This window comes from Sus scrofa, chromosome 7, assembly GCF_000003025.6.
Source record: "Sus scrofa isolate TJ Tabasco breed Duroc chromosome 7, Sscrofa11.1, whole genome shotgun sequence".
Taxonomy (NCBI): Eukaryota; Metazoa; Chordata; class Mammalia; order Artiodactyla; family Suidae; genus Sus; species Sus scrofa.
Genome location: NC_010449.5, coordinates 115,778,743 through 115,799,413, shown reverse-complemented (window position 1 = coordinate 115,799,413; position 20,671 = coordinate 115,778,743). Strand labels below are relative to the sequence as shown.

The following is a 20,671-nucleotide window of genomic DNA, read 5'->3' as shown; positions in this document are numbered from 1 at the left end:
GACCACGGTGGGCCCTGACTCCGCCCCTCCTCTGGCCCCGCCCCCAGCTGCCCTGCCCTGTCTTCTCCTGTCCTGGCAGGACTTCTAGACCTTCCAAGCCAAAGCCACTGGAGCTCTGACCAAGGCTCACTGCTTCGAAAGCCCCCTTTGGGCCACCATTTTCCAGCCATGGCACATGCAACCCAGGGAGACCAAGGTGGACAGGTGGCCAGCTGCGGGCATTCCAGACACAAAGAAAGGGACACCCTCTCAAACCTCTCTGTCTCCAGGCTGATCCCTTTGTTTACTGCAGCCAGTGTGTAGCAGATCTGGGGAGAGGGGCCAAGGTCTTCAGGCTTGTTCGCTTGCTGGACTCATGGAGACTACAGCCACATCCTGGTGGAGATTAGATTGAGAGCGTCCCACAATGGCTGCGATGAGGGTTCACTGTATTTGCCCCCTCTTATTGCATCAATGACTGAACTGAGGCTCAGAAAGGTGAAGGGACTCTTCAGACACATGCACCAATTAAGGACCGAGTGAGGCTAAGGGCCCAGGTAGCCGGCTTCAAGGCCAGTGCTCCCTGCATAGAAAAGGTCTGTCTCTAGGATTTCTATGGGCTTGGTTGGACTATTCTTTTCTACTTTGAAACTGGAGATTCAAAACTCAGCCCCATACTTTCAAGAGCATTTCCAAATGCTAGGGTGTTGGCTCAACCCTGGTTTCATTCCCAAGGTCCCCATGCCTGGGGCTTCCTAATACCAGGGTGCACGGTGTGTGGCCATGACACAGGAGGTTGTGTGGGTGATGGGAGGTGTGGAGTTGGCAGAAGAAAGAGAGGACCAGGTGTTACCCAGAGGAAGTGATCTTCATGCTCCTCGGACAGGGTCCTTCTTTAGCCTCTGAGACCTCCCCCTTCCCTATGATTTTGGGCAAAGTGATGGCCCATGATCTCTTTTCATCCTTACAAGCACCTGCGGAAGGGAATAATATTGAGCTTCACTCTGATCTAGAGATAAGTGCGGAAGATAGGCGCTGGCATCTGCATGGAATCAGTGAGAAGATGGAAGCAGAGGGAATTTAGGTAACCAGCCCAAAGACACACAGCTAATAGGAAGAGGCATTAACCAGGCAACTAGCCCCTTCTATCTTGGTTTTGCTTTTAGTCCATTGTGCCTTGTGACATAAGCAAGAGTCCTTCCTCTCCTAACTTAAAGATTCCTAAACTCTGTTCTGCAGGATGGAAATCAGTGTTACCCACCTGTCATGGGTTGAATAATGGCCCCCCAAAGATATCTGGGTCCTACTCGGCACCTGTGAATGTGCCCTTACAAAACCAAAGGGACTTTGCAGATGTGGCCGAGTGAAAGATCTTGAGATGGGGGGGCTGCCTCAGATTTCCAGGTGGGTCCTGAGTGTAATCACAAGGCTCCTTATAAGGGAGGCAGGAGGAGAGGCTGAAGATGCTGAAGGCAACGTGACCAGGGAAGCAGGAAGAGGGAAAGAGTATGTCATGGGGCTGTGGGCTAAGGGACTGCAGGAGAAAACCTGGCCATCATCCCATTTTAGAGTCTGACCTCCAGAATTGTAAGGGAGTAAATCTGTGTTGCTTTAAGCCACTAAGTTTGTCATAATTGGTTACAAAAGCAACAAGAAACTAGAATAATACCCCCAATCGGGTTCCCAATGAAACTATGTGGGAGGACTTTCATGGTGGCACAGCGGGTTAAGGATCCTGTATTGTCACTGCTGTAGCTCAGGCTGCAGCTGTGGCACAGGTTTGATCCCTGGCCCGGGAACTTCTGCATGCTGCAGGTACAGCCAAATAGAAAGGAAGAAACTACATGAGACTAAGCAAGATGCTGAAGGACGTCTCCAGTCCATGTGCGTGTTTGTAGAGACACCCCAGGCACCATGCCCCAGGCTTAGATCTCAAGGAATGTATTGAGAATTTGGGGCTCGTCTGTGGCACCCTCTGGATCCCCACTGCCATTCAGAAGGGCTCTGAAGGAATGGGGGCTGAGGATGGCTACCTTTGGAAGAGAAAGTTCTGAGGGTACCTCAGGGCATAGATTAGTCTGATCAAGCTGCCAGAACAAAGTACTACAGACTGAGGGGCTTAAACAATAGACACGTGTGTCTCACAGTTCTGGAGGCTGGAAGTCCAAGATCAAGGTGACATCAGGGTTAGCATCTGTTGAGATCTGTCTTCCCTGCTCGCAGATGGTGCCTTCCTGCTGATTCCTCACTCGGCCTGGTCTCTGTGCGTATGGGGGACACCATTCAGAAGGGAGAGGAGGGGGGAGAGGGAGAGAACAGGGTGGGAAGAAGTGAGCTCTGGTCTCTTCTTAGAAGGACACCAGTTCTATGGGGTTAGGGTCCCATCCTTATGACCTCATTTAACTTTAGTTACTGCCCTAAAAGCCCTTTGTACAAATAAAGTCATGGGGGGGGGGGGGGTCAAGGCTTCAATATACGAAGTTTTAGACACGATTAAGTCCATGACAACTGGGGTGAGAGGGTAGGATGGGTCAGTGGCCAGAATATGGGAATTAAAAGACCAGATAAGTCATGATGGATTTATTTTCCATTGACATCAAGAACCACAAAGAGCAGGATTTCCCATTGTGGCTCAGCAGGTTGTTCCAACATTGTCTCTGTGAGGATGTGAGCTTGATCCCTGCTCAGTGGATTAAGGATCTGGCATTGCTGCCAGCTGCAGTGTAGGTCAAAGATGCAGCTTGGATCCCGCATTTTTGTGGCTGTTGTGTAGACTGGAACTGTTCCTCTACCCCAGGAACTTCCATATGCCACAGGCATGGCTATTAAAAAAAGAAAAAAAAGCAACAAAGAGCACCACTCCCAATAGGTGAATTGCATCCTGGGCAGATGTGGGGTTGGTTAGCCTCCAGAGTGTGTGCGACAATGGGCAACAGAGGTGCCTTTCAGTGGGGCTCTTACTGTTCCACCTGCCGGGCCCCCATGACTATCAGCGCTCTTTACCTGTTCAGCTCTGGCAGGCAGGTGATCCAAGGAGAGTTGTGATACAAGATGAAAGAGATGACCGATGTGCTTCACATCAGGAATGCAGCCAGAGTCTACAATGGGCTTGTGTGGTGGGTAGTGTCATCTCCCACTCACAGGCGAGGAAACCAAGGTGCAGAGAGGTGGCCCCAGTCCCACCCCATGTCGTGGGTTGAACTGTGCTCCCCCCAGAATTGAAGTCCTAACCCCCAGGATGTGCCCTTGTTTGGAAACAGGGTCATGGCTGATGTAATTCGTTAAGATGAGGTCATACTCAAGGGGGAGTATGATTGGTGATCTTATAAAAGGGGAAATCTGGACGGAGACACGTGCCCGGGGAGAACACCACGTGAAGATGAAGGCAGAGATCCATCAAGGGGATGCTTCTAAGAAGCACCAAAGATTGCCAACCAAGCCTCAGAAGCTGGGGACTGGGGGCGGGGGGGAGCTGGGACAGATGCTCCTTCGCAGCCTCAGAAGGAATCAACCTGCCATCACCTTGATCTTGGACTTCCTGCCTCCAGAGGGGAGAATAATACCTTTCTCTTGTTAAACCACTCCATATGTGGTCTTTTGTTACAGCAAAACTAATATACTAACAATATGCTAATGAACTAATACACTCAGTAGTTGGTAGAGTCCAGATTCTAACACAGGCATTCTGGCTCCGAAGTCCAAGTTCTCTGCTTCGATGCTCTGTGGTCTCTGGGTAACTCCTAGAAAGCACTTGTCACTGTGTCTTGCTCTTCGCAGGTGCTCAGAGCCTGGAAACGAATAGGCTTAGACCTGATCATCTCAGAGAAGGGCCGCTCACCTTCCTAGGCAGCCAGGAGGCAGAACAAACTCCCTTCTCCCCTTAGCATGTTCACACGTTCACACACTCAGAGCGGGGGCGGGGTGTGTGGGGGGTGTGGGGCATGCCTATGTCTTCCGTGGATCCCATGTCCATTCCCCCCCACACACCAGCTGTGGGACCACACCCCACTTACAGCGGAGGAAACAGATCCAGAGAAGCAAGAGCTGCCCACAGCACAGGTAATGGAGAAAGAGGGCTTGCAGCCTTTCTGCCTCACCCCAAATTTGCAGTGCCTCCTCCCCACTGAGGAAATCCCTCCAGCTTCCTGGCGAGGGGCCAATCCCCACTCAGTGACTGTTCATTGAATAAGAGAATGAATAACCAAATGAACCCAGGATGCTTCTCCCCACCCCCTCTTCGGAGGGCCTGCAATTCCTCCCAGGGCATCTGGGTGGCCCATGCTCCGTAATGGCACTCACAACACTCACTTGCCCTCCCATCATGAAGCACGGAAAGACTGTGCTTTTCCTGCCCAGGGGGACTCCAGAAATCACAAGCACACCTGCCCCTCTGACACTGAACCCCTATCCCAAAGAAGTACCATCACAGGGACCACAGAAACAAGAGACCCTGTAGGTCTCTCTCTCTCTCTCTCTCTCTCTCTCTCTCTCTCTCTCTCTCTCTCTCTCTTTTTTTCCAATGCTCCAAAAGGGCATTTTGAAATCTGAGAATCTGGACCAAATATTTACCCAATCAATTCCCGGTGATGTATCAGGGGGTGGTGGTGCAGAACAAATACCTGGAGGACCTTGCTCAGGGCACAGCCTTTCCCATTCATTCATTCATTCATTCACCAATTGCTGGTTGGACCTCGGACGCATACCAGACCCTAGGCATCAGTGCTGGGGCCGGGTACTGGGTGGGGGAAGGGAATGCCAGGCAGAAAGTGTCTTGCTTCTGAGATGTTCCATCTAAGAGGGGCTGGGGTTGGCAGGGGATGGGGGAGAGGTTAATGTCAGCCAACCATGTTTGATGGGGGGATGAAAGTCTGCCTTAGGGGGAGAGGAGGATTTGTAGGAAATGCCAGTACATTCTCAAAGAGGGGGAAGGGAGCGCTCTGGGGGACAGGGACCTTCAGGGACAGAGACCCAAAGGTGGGACATCATGGGCAACCTGGGAAGACAGCAAGATGGACCATGATTGATGTCACTGGGTACATGAGCAAGAGGAGGGACTGAGGAAGGAGAGAGGGCAGGGATCAGATCGGGGAGGGTTGAACGCAGTGAGAGACACCTGAACTGTATCCTGTAGGAAACAGGGAGCCATTGAGTGTTACTGAGCAGGGGGGAGGGAGAAGCTTAATCAGAATAAGGAGGCATCACTCTCAAGGCTGAAATGGGGTGACTGCCCCTCTTTTCTCCTCTTTTTTTTTTTCTTTGCCTTTTCTATGTCCGCTCTCATGGTATATGGAGGTTCCCAGGCTAGGGGTCCAATCAGAACTACAGCCACTGGCCTGCGCCAGAGCCACAGCAACGCGGGATCCCAGCTGTGTCTGCGACCCACACCACAGCTCACAGCGACATGGGATCTTTAACCCATCCCTGCAAGGGCAGGGATTGAACCCTCAACCTCATGGTTCCTAGTCGGATTCATTAACCACTATGCCACGATGGGAACTCCTCTCCCCTTCTTCATACCAGGGCCTTGCTTTCACACATCACCCCAGCCCTGCTGTTGCCACAGTAACCCTAGGCCCTTGTCTTTTTTCAGGCTTGTCTGGGATGGTAAAATCCACCCACCCCCTGCCTCTTGGGAGTGAGTAAACCTGGGCATGACTTTATTTCTTGTCTGGCTGCTGAAAAACAGAATCTAGCTTCCTGGCAAGTGCCAAGGGAAATCGACCAATGAAACCAGAGGTGGCAAGGATGGCGTGCATTCCTCCGAGCGGCCTGAAGCATTTCCAGGCCCTTGTCTCCGTAGCCCGAAGCAGGTGTGATTAGCACTGAGCCGGTCTTGCTCAGCAACTTCCTCCTGTGGGACCTCCCTCTGCCAGTGCTCTCTGGACCGGCCAGACCCCCCGGAGCCTCGCCCCAACTCCTTTCCACAATGGCTTTTCCCACCATGAAAAAAACATGGTCTCTCTCTTGCTCCGGATATTGGTTTCCTGGCTTCCCACAACCAGCCCAGTCCTGCATTTGTGCCGTTATTTACCCTGGGGACCATGTCACAATCCCTGGAATTTTTTTTTCCCCCTTTTTAGGGCTGCATCATGGGCATGTGGAGATTCCCAGGTTAGAGGTCCAATGAGAGCTACAGCTGCCAGTTTACACCACAGCCACAGCTGCACCAGATCCAAGCCTCATTTGTGACCTACACCACAGCTCATGGCAACGCTGGATCCTTAACCCACGGAGGGAGGCCAGGGATGGAATTCAGGTCCTCGTGGATACTAGATGGGTTCATTGCCACTGAGCCACAATGGGAAATCCTCTGGAATATTCTGAGTCTGGAACAATGGTCAAGTTCAGAGGTGGCTCTCAGCCAGAGCTCATCCACCAGGGTTTGTGACTGAGAGACCTCCTGCCACTCTCGCCATCAAAAAAAAAAAAAAAACATTTGCCAGAAATCACTGGAGTTTAGGACAAACACAGCCAGGTCCTGAACTAGGCCCCCTGGACCAGGCTGTATTACCCAGCGGGGACCCTGAGGCCCGAGAGGGGAAGGGATTTGCAGGAGTCCTGGAGCACCTCTGTGGCTGAGCAGGGAGGGCAGAACACACCTCCGGGCTCCTCTATCTCATCCTCTTCTTCCTTCAGTGCGTTCCATGACTGTGGCGATGCTGGGAGAAATACTGGCCACTTCCCCAAGGCCTCAGGTGGGACCACGCCTGTACTGCCCCTGCACCTGGCGACGGCTGGCCTCTCTGAGCCCTCCTCTCCAGTCTCGGCGGAGGCTGCCTTGGTGAGTTCTCTCCCTGCCAAGACTCCTGAGACCTCGCTCTGAAACAAGCCACCCACCGCCCAGGGGGACTGGCCGCCCGCACCACTCCCCACTTGCACACACACCTTGCCAACCCACCAGAATTTGGAACAGCCCTGTATCTGGGACCAGGCAGGCCAGGGGATGGCAGGGCACACCCCAGAGGGAGAGGAAAAGGATGCATTTATTGAGTATCTATTATAAGCAAGGACCAGAGCCAGGGTCCTCAGAGCCATCATTTTGTTTAATCCACTTAACTATCCTGGTGGGGGAAGGGAGTCTCCCACTTCCCGGGAGAAAACCAGTTCAGAGAGGTTAGATGAGGCGGCCCAGCCCCTGGGGGAAGGGACGAATCCGGTCCACACCCATCTGGTACCACCCACATCCCTCACCCTCGCCAACAACTTCCACCCACCCCCAGACCCTCCGCATCTTCTGCATCTCCTGTGGCAAACCCAGAGCAGCTCACACCCGCCTTCAGGCCAGGTCCTCCTGCTGGTAAGGGACGAGCCAGCCCTCCGAGGGCTACAGTTTCTTGGGGTTGACAACCTTTCCCAGAAAGAGGATGCTCTGGGTGCTGGTAGAAAAGATGGCCACCAGAAAGGGCCGGTTAAACCAAAGGGCTTGCTGATTGTCCCGAGACAAAAAGGTGAAAAAACTGCCAGTGGCTGCCGAAGCCTGGGTACCAACTTCATCCACTTCCAGGATGGCCTTGTGGAAACTCTGGGAAGGAAAATCACAAGCGTTACCTCCGGGGGCGGGGCAGGGAGGGGGGCAGCATGAGTTGGGGGCTCAGGGAAGCCTGGGAAACCAGAGACCACTGACAATCAACCACCGCATGCCAAGCCTCTGGCTGGAGACGTCACCCAAGAATGGCTACCCTGGGGGGATTTTTAACCTGGGTGAATAACGATGGCAACCTTCAATTAAGCACATCCTATGTGCCTACACTCTTGCCAGTCGTCATAACCATCCTATGAGGTCGATGTATTCCGTCTGTTTCACAGATGAGGAAAGTAAATGCGGAGACTGGGTGACCTTTAATGTCCTAAGTGGCGGAACTGGAATTCGAACTCTGCCTCTTTGGGCACCTTTGTCTTATGCAGCTGTGAGGCGGGACATAGATGGGGCTCCAAGGAGAGACATTCACCCCCAGCCACCTGTTTATACTTCAAGACAGAAATAACAGGCACAAGGCGAGTAACTGGTGCTTGTCCCCTGCAGACACTTTAAACGATGGTAACGGCAGGGGCAGAGAGGGGGGCTACCTGAGCCCTGCTTGGGCAGAAGACCAAGAGGTCACATACTTCTGATCCTCAGGGTCAGGGAGACCCCAAGTCCACATGTGCAGAGAGACCCCTCTGGGTCAAAAAGGGAGGAGGTGCCAGGCCATAATGAGTCCTGATCCTGTCCCACAGTCCTTTGCTCTGAGATCCATCTTGGCCTGAAGATGCACACGCATCTCAAGGAGAGCCCGGGGGCTCCTCGGGTGTGAGAAATAAAACAAGATAATTTTCCCAAAGGAAAACAAAGACCCAGGGAAACTGCCCCATATAAGTGGCTTAAATCACCTCACTGGTGAGCTCCTCCTTCAGCAGCACGCCGCACCCTCACGCCTCCTTCGGGTGTGTATTCTTGCTTTGTTTCAGCCTTAGATCAATAGACTGCTTCTCCGTGTGCTCTCCCACATGTCGTGTTTCTAATCATAAACTTTATACCCGTTTTTCCAGTCTTGGCCTCCTTGAAACATTCTCGCTTTCAGTGGAGGGCAAGAATCCGCACGATTCTGCTTTTAGCCTCGAGCTAGTCTAGTGGCTAGGATTCCCAGTTTTCATCCAGGCTGCCCAAGTTCAGTTCCTAAGCAGAGAACTGAGATCTCGCTTTAAGCCATCACTCACTACTGTCTCTCTGAGATCAGCTGAAGTCCCAAGTCCCTTTGTCCCATCTAAGAAATGTGCGATACACACACCCAATCCAGCCTCATCTGCGTCTTTCCTCTGTCATTGTATTCGTCACTCTCCATTGCCATAATCTGTGAGGGCACCATCTCCTGGACTTAACTGGGAGAGCAGGCGCCCAGCACGAAGCACCATGCCCAGCACACGAGGGCTTGGTTCTTATCTCTGTATGCCCATGGATGACTGAATAAGACTCAGATTCTGGGACTACGCATGGTGGCAGGGAGAGCGCCCATCACTCAGCACATTCCCAAGAGGTAGAGGTCCCCCCCAACCCGCCCCCGGTCCCTCGGGGTTGATACCCACTGTTGACTTACCTTGGACACCTGCAGGTTTAGCTGTTCTGTGATGCCGGAGAAGTCAGCCCTCTGGGAGAACAGGTCTATGATGCCCAGCTTGGGCAAAATTTGATCTAATTCATAGGAGCCAGAAATGATGAACTTGGGGATATACAGCTTGATCTTCTTGTAAAAATACCTGAAAGAGGCACGGAGTTAAAACACTGGACTCATAAACAAGCCAAAGGTCCCAGCCCAGCAGTGCTCCTGAACTGCACTCGCTAGCACCCAACTCCATCTGAGCTCTGCAGTCACAAACACCGTTTGTCTGTGCCAGTCCCTCAAAGCCACTCCCAGTGGCTTAGAGCCAAGCTCCTTTGCCCCCAGGGCCTGCTGTCTGCGAGGACCTGCTTTCCTTAGGAGCTCATCTCCAGCAGCGGTTGTTTTCCCTAAACTTGCCAGGTGTCCAGGACATGCAAGTCTCCATATGGGGCTATTTTGCCTTTGAGGACACTGTGGTTTTCATTCATTTGGGGACCCGTTGCTCTCTTTGGATGGAAATCCCCACAACATGAGTTGTGTAAATTTTCCTTCTGCACATGTGGTCCTTTTCTTGCGTGTGGTTGGAGACTGTTCCCGCTCCTAGCCCAGGATGATGTGAAAGCATCCTTACTCCTTCCTGGGGTGGGTGGACCGCCTCTTCTTAAACCCCCCTGTGCCGGCTCAGCCATCTTGGCTGGAGGTCTGCCCATTCACGGCATGGGGTGGGCCTCAGAGCCAGGGCCACTTCACCCAGGACCTGGTGAAGCCGGGACCTGTGCGATTGAAGAACTACATCTAGAACCAGGACTCCTAGCTCTCGGTCTGGTTCTCCTTTCACTGATGAAGGTGAAATCACATATCGTGTGCAAGGGGAGTGTTCCTTTTTGAAGAAAACCCACGGAAAGTCTTAGAGAAAGTAAGAATGCTTCTCTAATTTGCCTATCCCCTCAGCACCATGGGGACCACTGGCTTTCATTGGAAGGGTCCCTGTGAAGGGCGGGGCTGAAGATTTAGCATCTCAGGGGATGCACATGGATTACCTGTTCTGGAGCAAGTTTCTCCACCTCGTAAGCATCTCTGGGGTCAAAACCTCTTCCACCTCATCCATTTTCCCTCAGTTAGGAAGGATGAAGAGGGCTGTTGCATCTCCTTTGTAATCCATCCGCAGTACGGTGCAGGGAAAGTGTCGGTCATGAAGGTACCAATGGTGCTGGGGGCCCTGCATCATCATAGGCACCTTGACAGTCGTCACCTCGTCAACGTAGAAGTCTTGGGGGATGGTCATTGAGGGGTTGAAGGGTTTCTCCCACAGAGCTGGGGGGAAGAAGGGAAGAAGGCACATCCGTGGACCAACAAGCCGATCCTCCAGCCGGGCTGTGGGTTCCCAGCAGTCGCTCCAGACTCCCACCTCACTACCCCATCAGGTTCAAAACCTGCCTGGGGAAGGGGTGGAGGGCGGGGCTCAGGAAGATTCTAAAATGAGAGACACCAGAGGATATCAACAAGGTTGTTTCCTGTCTTCACCAATTACTTGAAATCGTTGGACTTAATTTTGCCAACATGTTGTTTGTGTAGTGGTAGCTCAGTGTAGTTTTAACCTGTGCTTTCTTGGTTTAAAATAAGGTTGCGTTGGAGTTACCGCTGCGGCACAGTGGGTTAAGAACCTGACTGCAGTGGCTCCAGTTGCTGCAGATATGGGTTCAATCCCTGGCTCTGTGCAGTGGCTTAAACAATGCAGTATAGGTCCCAGCTATAGCCCAGATTCGATCCCTGGCCCAGGAACTTCCATATACCCCATATGTGGCCATGAAATGAAATGAAATAAAGTAAAGTAAAGTAAAATAAAATAAAAGTTAAGTAGCCTTTGGTATGTTTATGGAGCAACTAGAAGTTTTTTTCAAGTTTTTTTCCTTTGGGTTTTTTTTTTTTTTTCCAGTTTAGCACCAGTTCATGTTTTTTGGGGTTTTTTTTTTTGTTTGTTTTTTGGTTTTTTGGGGGTTTTTTTTTGCTTGTTTTTTGCTATTTCTTCGGCCGCTGCCACGGCATATGGAGGTTCCCAGGCTAGGGGTCGAATTGGAGCTGTAGCCGCCGGCCTACACCAGAGCCACAGCAACGCGGGATCCGAGCCACGTCTGCAACCTACACCACAGCTCACGGCAACGCTGGATCGTTAACCCACTGAGCAAGGGCAGGGACCGAACCCGCAACCTCATGGTTCCCAGTCGGATTCGTTAACCACTGAGCCACGACGGGAACTCCCAGTCCATGTTTTCTACCCTTATTTCTACAGGGCTGTTTCAGGAGCTCTCTGAACTCTGGTTGTGTGCCGTGGCAGTTCCGTGCATTGCAGGTGCCTCTCTTCCTCTCGGACTTGTCTCTCTAGTCTCATGATTATGGGTTTTGGTGACCGAAGTTCTTCTCTTTAATCCAGTGAGCATGTCTGTCTTTCCCTTAACGGTCCAGTCCCCGGGTCTTGTTCAGGAACATTCTTCCTGCCTCCAGGTCGTGAAGACACTGTCCCATTTCACCTACAAGCTGCCGTCTTACCTTGTCCTTTAGGCCTTTACTTCACCTGGGCGAGTGGTAGGAGGGAGGGTACAAAAATTTTTTTCCCTCCCATGAGGACAGTGTCCCAGCACCACCTTTTCTCTTTCTTTCCGGGCCTCCCCATCACATACGGAGTTCCCAGACCAGAGATCACACCTATGCTGCAGCCGTGGCAAAGCTGGATCCTTTAACCCACGGTGACAGACCGGGAGTCAAACCTGCATCCTGGTGCCACAGAGGAAGGGCCCATCTGGTTGCACCACAGTAAGAACTCCGGCACCGCTTTTTTCTTTTTTTATTCTATCTATTTTTCCATGCTCTGTCGTGCAAGCTTTGTCAAATATCAAATGTCCATATATCCACGTTGCCATTTCTGGTCTCTATTTCTGGCCCCTCTGTTCTACGTGTACCACACGGTCTAAATTAATACAGATTTATATCCAGTCTTGCTCCCTGGCAGGCAGGTTCTCCCTCTTTAGCTATTCTTGGCCCTTTGCTCTCTCATATACAATTTTTTTTTTTTTTTTTTTGCTTTTTAAGGCATCACATGCAGCATATGGAAGTTCCCAGGCAAATCAGAACTATAACTGCCGGTCTACACCACAGCCATAGCAACAGCAGATCCAAGCCACATCTGCAACCCACACCACAGTTCACAGCAACGCCAAATGCTTAACCCACTGAGCGAGGCCAGGGATGGAACCCACATTCTCATGCATACTAGTTGGTTTCGTTACCACTGAGCCACAACAGGAACTCCCTCTCATATATATTCTAGAATCAGCTTGTTCACTGACACCAAAGAGGATCCTTTAAAAACCTGTTGGGATTACACTAAAATATTTAGATCAATTTGGGGGAAACCTGACAGCTTTACCATATTAAATTTTCCTATTCATAAGTGCAGTAATTCTTTTTTTTAAGTCTCCTTTCATATCTTTCAATATAATTTTATCTCCAGAGATCCTGTACATCTTTTGTTTGTTTGCTTCTAAGTACTTCCACTTAGAAAATCAGCCGTAATAGTTCCACTGCTCTCACCTTGTGACCTAGATTGAGGTTTGGGGGCTACATTTATGTCCCCAGAGAGATGGGCAGAACTTCAGAGGGAAGTTCTTTCTTGTGCCAAGAGCACTAATCCAATTGAAACCAGGTCGTCCCTTTCAGGAAGACAGCACCAAAAACCTCATTATTTCTAGCCAGAGCTTTGAGTGGGGTGTTGGTGTGTACTATAGATGTAAAGTATGCTATATTCTAAATGGAATGGAGTCAATGGAATTTGGGGCTCTAAATTAAGTTTTCAACAGTGTAAAACTACACGCACGTACTCCTGCACTGTTGAGCCATGCGCATGCACGCGCACACACGCACGAAGGCTTGTGAAAACTAGTAACCTCCGAAGAGTCTGTGATTATTACCAGTGCCAGAATCCTGGGTTAGCTCTTGCACTACAGTTATGGAAGATGTTATCTCGGCAACTTGAGTGAAAGGTTCCTGCAGGCTCACTCTACAACTTTTGTAACTTCTTATGAATTTACAGTTATGACAGATTTTTTTTTTTCATTTTTAAAGTTTTCAGTGCTGCATGAAAATTTGACCCATAAAATGCAAACAAGGACCAGTTTAGCTGAATTACTCATCTGGGACTGTTTCCTAGACGCTGTTTTCTGTAGATTCTGGATTCAAGGTGGTGGCGGCATCCGAAGGGGAGACAGATATGAAGGCAGATGGAATGATGGAGGGATCGGAGGAGCTGTGTGCTCCAGCGCCCCCAGGCTCTCTGCAAGTTCATTGTCCCAGCTCTCCCCTGCTGGGAACAGAGTCCCCAGACCACCATCAGGTGCTCGGCCTGGGCCTCTCCCTAAGCTCCCCCTTCCTGGAACCACCCTGGCGGCTGGGTGTGCCCGGCACGGGCACATGGATTTCTTGATGAGCTCCAACGTGCTCACCTGCTCCAGGGACTTTTTCTCTCTCCCTCCGTCCTCTTCACTCTCCCAGGTCCTCCCACAAGAAGCCAGCTCTAATTCCTACAACAGTCCTGTTTCCCTTACCACTCACAGGGACTCTGCTCTCTGGGTGGCGCCCCTGGTTCACACACACTGTACAAAACTGTCCCTGCCTGTGATTTCAACTCTGTTAACAACTGTGTGTCTATGTGTGTGCCTGGAAGACCAGAGGAATTAGGCTGAAATATTAAAGGCGATTCCTTTGGGAAGGTAGGATGATGAGCAGGTTCTATTTTTTTTTTTCTTTTATTCTTCTACGTGTCTTTTGCTTTTTAGGGACAAACCCGTGGCATAGGGAAGTTCTCAGGCTAGGGGTCAAATCAGAGCTGCAGGGGTCAGCCTACTCCACAGCCATAGCAATGCCAGATCCGAACCATGTCTGCAACTTGCACCACAGCTCATGGTAATGCCAGACCCTTAACCCACTCAGCAAGGCCAGGAATCAAACCTTCATCTTCATGGATATTAGTCAGGTTTGTTACCACTGAGCCACGACAGGCACTCCTTTTTATGTATTTTTAAAAGTCTCCAAAATTGTTGTCACTAGAACAATTACCAATAAATGCCTTGTGTATTGAGTATGTATAATGATCAGGGGTTGGCAAACTACTTCGGCAAAGTAAATAGTTTGTGCTTTCCAGGTCATTCTGTCTCAGTAGCAAGTACTAATCTCCATCCTGAGAAAGCAGCCAGAGACAATACATAAATGAGTGGGCGTGGCCGTGTGCCAATAAAACTTTATTTACAAAAAAAGGTGGTGTACCAGGCTTGACCGGCAGTCACAATTTGCTGACCCCTTCAAGCCCTCCTCTAAGGAAGTCTACAAATATGTGACATCATTTGTTCCTCAGAAACAAAACTTTGAAGCAGGGACTCTTACATCCTCACTTCAAGCAAACAACCTGCCCTGTGTGCACGGTTGGTTAAGTGACGGAGCTTCAATAGGAACCCAGCAGTTCAACTTGTCATCACTGAATAGAATGGATTCCATCTATTGCTGTTATTCAAAATTAAATAAAATATATCTGAAGATACGAAGGGATGGAAATCTCAATACTACACAAACTTAAATCTCTGATGCTCTAACGTTCAATTTTCTGAAGGCTGGTAGACCCGATGAGCCCCAATCCATCCACTTTCTGCTTGGGGGTGGGGGTTCTTTTTGCTGCGTGATCTTTCAGTTAATTAGGGGGGAAGAAAAGATGTAGGATCCCCCAAAGAATTGACCCTTACCTTTGAAGTAAATATAATTCACCAGCACCATCGTGGTATCTGGGCTGAGCCCACTGACCAAATCCACAATCTTCCCCTGAGTTTCCTCCTTGACGTGGTTGTTGATGAGCTGAGCTGTGCCCGCAGGTTTTGAAGTTGGCGTGTAAAAGTTTGGACTCGTAGAACCTCTCAGAGTCATTAAGGAATCATGGGAGGAGCAGCACCTCGGGGCTCAGAAACAGGGCGTTTCCCATGTGTATCTCCAGCCTGTCGTCTGGGAGGTGGAGAGTGTGCAGGAGGTTCTGGAAGCCCTGGTGGGTGTCAGGCTGTGACACCTCTGTGAGGTTGAAGCCCAGACCCTCGAGGATCTGGGTCCTGCTGAGCGAGCCAGCCCCCAGGGACAGCATGGCGTAGGCAGCAGAGATACTCAGCGGAGAGAAGAAGATGTTGCTCCCAGGGGTTTGAGAAACCATCAGATGGTAGAAGTGGAGGGCAAAGACAGTATTGCCTGGGGAGATCCTGAGGCTGAGGGAGCCCTTGCCAGTGCCAGGGGCCTCCTGATGGGGGTGGTGGCTGTGACCCTGGTGCTCAGAGTGCAGCTGACCCTGAGAAAGAGCCAGCAGCCCGGCCAGAAGGAGAAGCAGGCAGTCGGCAAGATGCATGTTTGGTGCACTCGGGTCTCTAGGAGGAAAGAACGTGACCAGGAAACTCCCCAGCAGGACGCGCAACCCTCCTGAGAAGCCAGGCAGGGGGCAGGGGCTGCAGGGTGATAAGTGACACCCTCAACTCTTAAGGGGGCCTTGCAGGGGATAGCAAATGCCCAGCTCCTCCGCGTGTGTGGTGCAGTGATACTTGGTAGTGGTGCCTCAGATTTATAAAGCCCACTCCTCGTCCAGCATCTCGTTTCCTTTCCCATCTCTATAGGCTCTGCATGGGGCTGGACTCCACTCTCATTAAAGAGATGGGGAAGCAGAGGCTCCACAAGTGACTTTACCAAGTCACTGAACTAGTCAATATCTGAGCTAAAACACAGGTCTCCAGACTCTCAGCCCAGGTGCTTTGCACCATCTGGGCTTATTTCCTAAGCCGAAGGTGCTAATTGCTGAAGGCTATTTCAGACATCCATGGTGTGCTTCCCAGTCTGCAAGATTGATTTTATGCCCTTTGGTTTGACCCCCCCATATCCAAGTGGAGGTCGGTAGAACTGGGGTTCTTTTTTTTTTTTTTCCCACTGTATAGCAAGGGGGTCAGGTTATCCTTAGATGTATACATTGCAGTTACAGTTTTTTCCCCCACCCTTTCTTCTGTTGCGACATGAGTATCTAGATATAGTTCTCAATGCTATTCAGTAGGATCTCCTTGTAAATCTATTCTAAGTTGTGTCTGATAAGCCCAAGCTCCCGATCCCTCCCACTCCCTCCCCCTCCCATCAGGCAACCACAAGTCTCTTCTCCAAGTCCATGATTTTCTTTTCTGAGGAGATGTTCATTTGTGCTGGATATTAGATTCCAGTTATAAGTGATATCATATGGTATTTGTCTTTGTCTTTCTGGCTCATTTCACTCAGTATGAGATTCTCTAGTTCCATCCATGTTGCTGCAAATGGCATTATGTCATCCTTTTTTATGGCTGAGTATTCCATTGTGTATATATACCACATCTTCCGAATCCAATCATCTGTCGATGGACATTTGGATTGTTTCCATGTCCTGGCTATTGTGAATAGTGCTGCAATGAACATGCGGGTGCATGTGTCTCTTTTAAGTAGAGCTTTGTCCGGATAGATGCCCAAGAGTGGGATTGCAGGGTCATATGGAAGTTCTATGTATAGATTTCTAAGGTATCTCCAAACTAGAACTGGGGTTGTTATCATCACCTTGTACAGACGAGGTCGATGATGCTCAATAAGATATTCGTCCAAAATCTCAGGGGTGGAGTTGGTTCCTTTTCCTAATGACCTTAACCTTCCCCAAACGAGATGCTCCACTTTCTCCACCAAATCTTCTCTGCCCCGTCAAATGGCCCTACCATGATCCACTTCTCAGCCCCCAAGCCCAGGTGTCATCCCTAATGTCTGTCTGGCCTTCCACCCACCCCCAATCTATCACAAGTTCCCAGGTCCTCCCTTCATTCTCTCAGCCCCTCTACTGCTGTGACCTCAGTCTAGCGTCTGTCCTCTTTCACTCAGACCAGGGATCAGAAAACCTTTCTTAGAAAGAGCCCGATAGTGAATCTCTTTAGCTGTGGGGACCACACAGTCGCGGTTGCATCTACTCAACTTTGCTGTGCTCACAGGGGAGGGACCATGACAGGGGGCACCCTCCCCCCAACATGGCTTCCTACCAGCCTGTAAGGACCATCCCCTCCCCGACGCTCATACGCTCCTCTCTGGCTTTGCAGAGAGGTTACCCAGAATTCCCCTCTGGCAGGAGCTCTCCCAAAGCCCCGGGTCAAGAGCCAGAAGATCTGGGTCCCCTTCTGTGTGGGGCATTGAGGGTGGCTCTTCCTGGGTCTGAGCACCAGTTCCTGCACCTGTGCAGCAAGAAGCTTGGTGCAACCGTTCATGGGGTCTTTCCAACTTTTGTCACCTCTAACTAGGGAGAGCAGTTGTCCCAGTTTTCCCAGGACTTTCCTACTGCTAGCACTGCAGGTCGTGCCCCAGAACTCCCACCCCTGGGCAAACTGGGCAGTGGGCCAACCCCCCTTTCCAGTGTCCATTCTGGACTCGGAGGGCTACTCACAGCGCAGTCAGTCCTAGAGTAGCCCCGGGCAGCTGTGTGAACTCTAGAGGTAGCCAGGGCTGTGGCTTGGGTTCATCAAGCCCAGGAAGATTGGAGAAACCTCTCCGCACCACCTACCACCTCCCCGATTGGGTAATTATTAATGAACAGACCCATGGGTACAGCATGGAGTCTTGCCACAGAGAGAAACTGCACTCAATGCTGAGTGGTTCCCCTCCTTCCAGGAGGAGCCCCTTCCCTCCTAGAGCCCCAAGAGAATCCACCTGTCTCTGCTGGTGTTACAGGTTGAGGTTCACCCCATATCGGCTTTTCTGAGAGGCCCAAGAGAACCCCTGAGTGGACCTGTCTCCACTCTGCCTCAATTTCTCTGTGAGCTTTTAAGCACAACCATCCCCCTCTCGGGTTTCTGTTGCCCAGGACCACCTTTCCAGCCCAGGTCCCTGTCCCCTGCAAATAAAGACTTGGGCCAGATCACAGGCAGCAGACTCCAGAGCTTTCACTTCCAGGGTGACGAAATAGGGAGTGGTGGGCACGTGGAATGGGAGTCTTCTCTCTGCAGCCAGACCAGACCCACCTGGGGGTAGATCCTGCCCAGGGGCTCCAATGTGCCATCCTGGACTATGTGATCTCTGAGGAGTCTGCCAGCTTAAAGCTGCATGGTTCTGTGATGGAACCCACTGAGATGTCACGGGGTTGATTTCAAAGACATTGCCTTTAGGGAGCATGGGCGATGTAGGGTGGGAGCCAGATATGCAATGGCACATTTCCTGTTTAATACAGAGCTGGAGCTGCTTTCTCTCCAGTAATCACTGAGCCTCGGCGCCCTCGAACCACTCTGGGGCAGCTGCACCTGAGGATGATATCAGGCTGTTTCTCAGGCCATTGGGGAAGGACTACCATGACTCTCGGTGTCCTGAATGAGATGCCCTAGACTGTTCGGGCTTCCTCTGCTAGGCTTTTCTGAATGGGTCTCCAGGTACCTGGCAGAATTGAGTAGAATATACACCATGGGGCAATGAGATAGAGCTGGATGCCCTGACCTGGGCAGGGCAGGTCCCAGCACAGGACTGGACCCAGCTGGTCTGCGGCCCAAATCCCAGCTCTGCTGTTGGGCTCAGAAGGTTCAGGGGCATGTCCAAATGAACACCACAAAAGCCTAACAACAGCAGGACAGAAGAACTCGATGGGCAGATAAGAGTGAGTGCTCTTCTCAGGTCACTTGATCCCCCCCAGACCCCCGCTGCCTTTCATGCACAAATGCAGGGTGCTCTCCTATTCCTATTTTCCAGGACAAAAAACTAAAACTAAAGGCCAGAGAAGTTGCTAGCTCAGATTCCAGAGGTAAGATCGGCACCCTGGACTCTTCTCTGGCTGTTTGGACAAACTACCCTCCACTAGAACATCGGCTCCAGTTTGGGTCACTGCAGTAACCCAAGAGCTAGAACAGACGGCGGCACACAGGAGGCCTGCCACAAACATCCCCTGAGGGAATAAAGAAGGAAAGATCTCCTGCGTGTGAAAATAAATTATTTGTTTTTCAATAGCCTACACTTTGGCTTTCTGCTGACTTCCTCTGGCTTCTGCCGTGAGTTAGAGGCTGATGCAACAGATTCCAGGGGTCAGTGTGCTGGGCTGCCGCTGGAGGGACAGGTAGTCTGACACCCACAGTGAGCACACGCACGGCGACTCCCCTTTGGTTCCTGGCACCTGCCCCTGCAACACTCTGGACAGAGGCTGAGCTTTGGAGTCAGACAGGTTCTGCAGCCACTGAGCTGTGTGACCTTGGTCAAGTCACTCCACCTCTCTGAACCTCCCTTTCTTCATCTGTTAAATTAGGAGCAATCACTAATAGAAAGGCTCATAGGAGGGGGATGGATGCCATCCTCGAATGTGCCCAGTTGGTTTCCTTCTTCCCTTCCTGCAGTGGCAGAGTGGAGTGGAGGCCCAGAGAGATAAAATGCTTTGCTCTTGCTCGAGGCCACACAGTTAGTAAGTGGGAGATCCAGGATCTGAACCCAGCCAGCTCCATTCCAAAGCCCCAAATGGATTGCAACCTCCATTTTTGATCATCATTATCAGAAAGGAGGTAGCTGCTTTTTGTCAAAGACCAACATTCTTCCAAATGTGGCCCTAGAGTCCTTCCTGAGAGGGGAACTTGTTAAAAGCAGAGAATCATAGGTTTTTCCCCAAGTTTCTTGAATCAGAATCACAAGGGTCATGGAAGAGTTCCTATCATTGTTCAGTGGTTAACGAACCCAGCTAGTATCCATGAGGACACTGGTTCAACCCCTGGCCTCACTCAGTGGGTTAAGGATCTGGCATTGCTATAAGCTGTGGTGTATGTAGGTTGGGAGATGCAGTTTGGATCTGGTGTTGCTGTGGCATAGACAACAGCAACTCTGCAGCTCTGATCAAAGCCCTAGCCTAGGAACCTCCATATGCCATGGGTGCGGACCTCAAAAGAGAAAACAAAAAACGAAAAAAGAATCATGAGGGTCGTGTAGGCTGGGTCCAGGCATCTCCCCTTTAATGAGCCGCCCAGATGTGTGATTTCTCTGCAGTTTAAAGTGTAACCACCAGAGGGCGTACCAACACTTCTTATGGCATAGGCACCCCCCCCCCCGCCACGCCCCCCATGTCAGGTATTCCTAAAACACTTGCCCTAGGGTTTTGGGTGAAATAAAAGTGGTTTTGGGGTTTCAGAAAGCACACTGGGGCTCTGAAGGAGTGTTAAAGCTAGCTCATCTAGCCAAATGTCCCCTCTTTAGAGAGGGACAGACCTTGCCCAAGGCAAGTAAACGGCAGAACTGGGCTCAGAAAAACACGCACAGCTCTGTCTACACCACCACCGGCCACACTACCACTGGCTCCTTCCTCTCCTGAGTTCAGACTGACTACGGACTGGAGGGAAATAGAAACACTCAATGGCTCAGGGGGAAGACTTCAGCTAGTCTCTGAATTCATTCATTGATTCTCGGTCCAGCTCCTTGCCAAGCCCCGGCCGTGCTGAAGAGCATGTTACATTCTCATTGGCGGGATCACACACTGTAGGACATACCTGTGGAGCCTAAGTTCAGGAGTTAGCCCTGACCGTCCAGGGACTTAACTC

The 20,671-nt window shown here is 50.9% G+C and overlaps 1 protein-coding gene across 1 annotated transcript; it reads right to left on the bottom strand.

Annotated features, from left to right (window-relative positions):
* LOC100157117 (kallistatin) lies at nucleotides 6,945-17,642 on the bottom strand. The gene is given in 5 exon segments (XM_021099669.1): nucleotides 6,945-7,501; nucleotides 9,054-9,213; nucleotides 10,097-10,529; nucleotides 14,843-15,502; nucleotides 17,563-17,642. Coding segments are annotated over 3 exon segments (660 nt in total). The 5' UTR covers nucleotides 10,399-10,529; nucleotides 14,843-15,502; nucleotides 17,563-17,642; the 3' UTR covers nucleotides 6,945-7,303.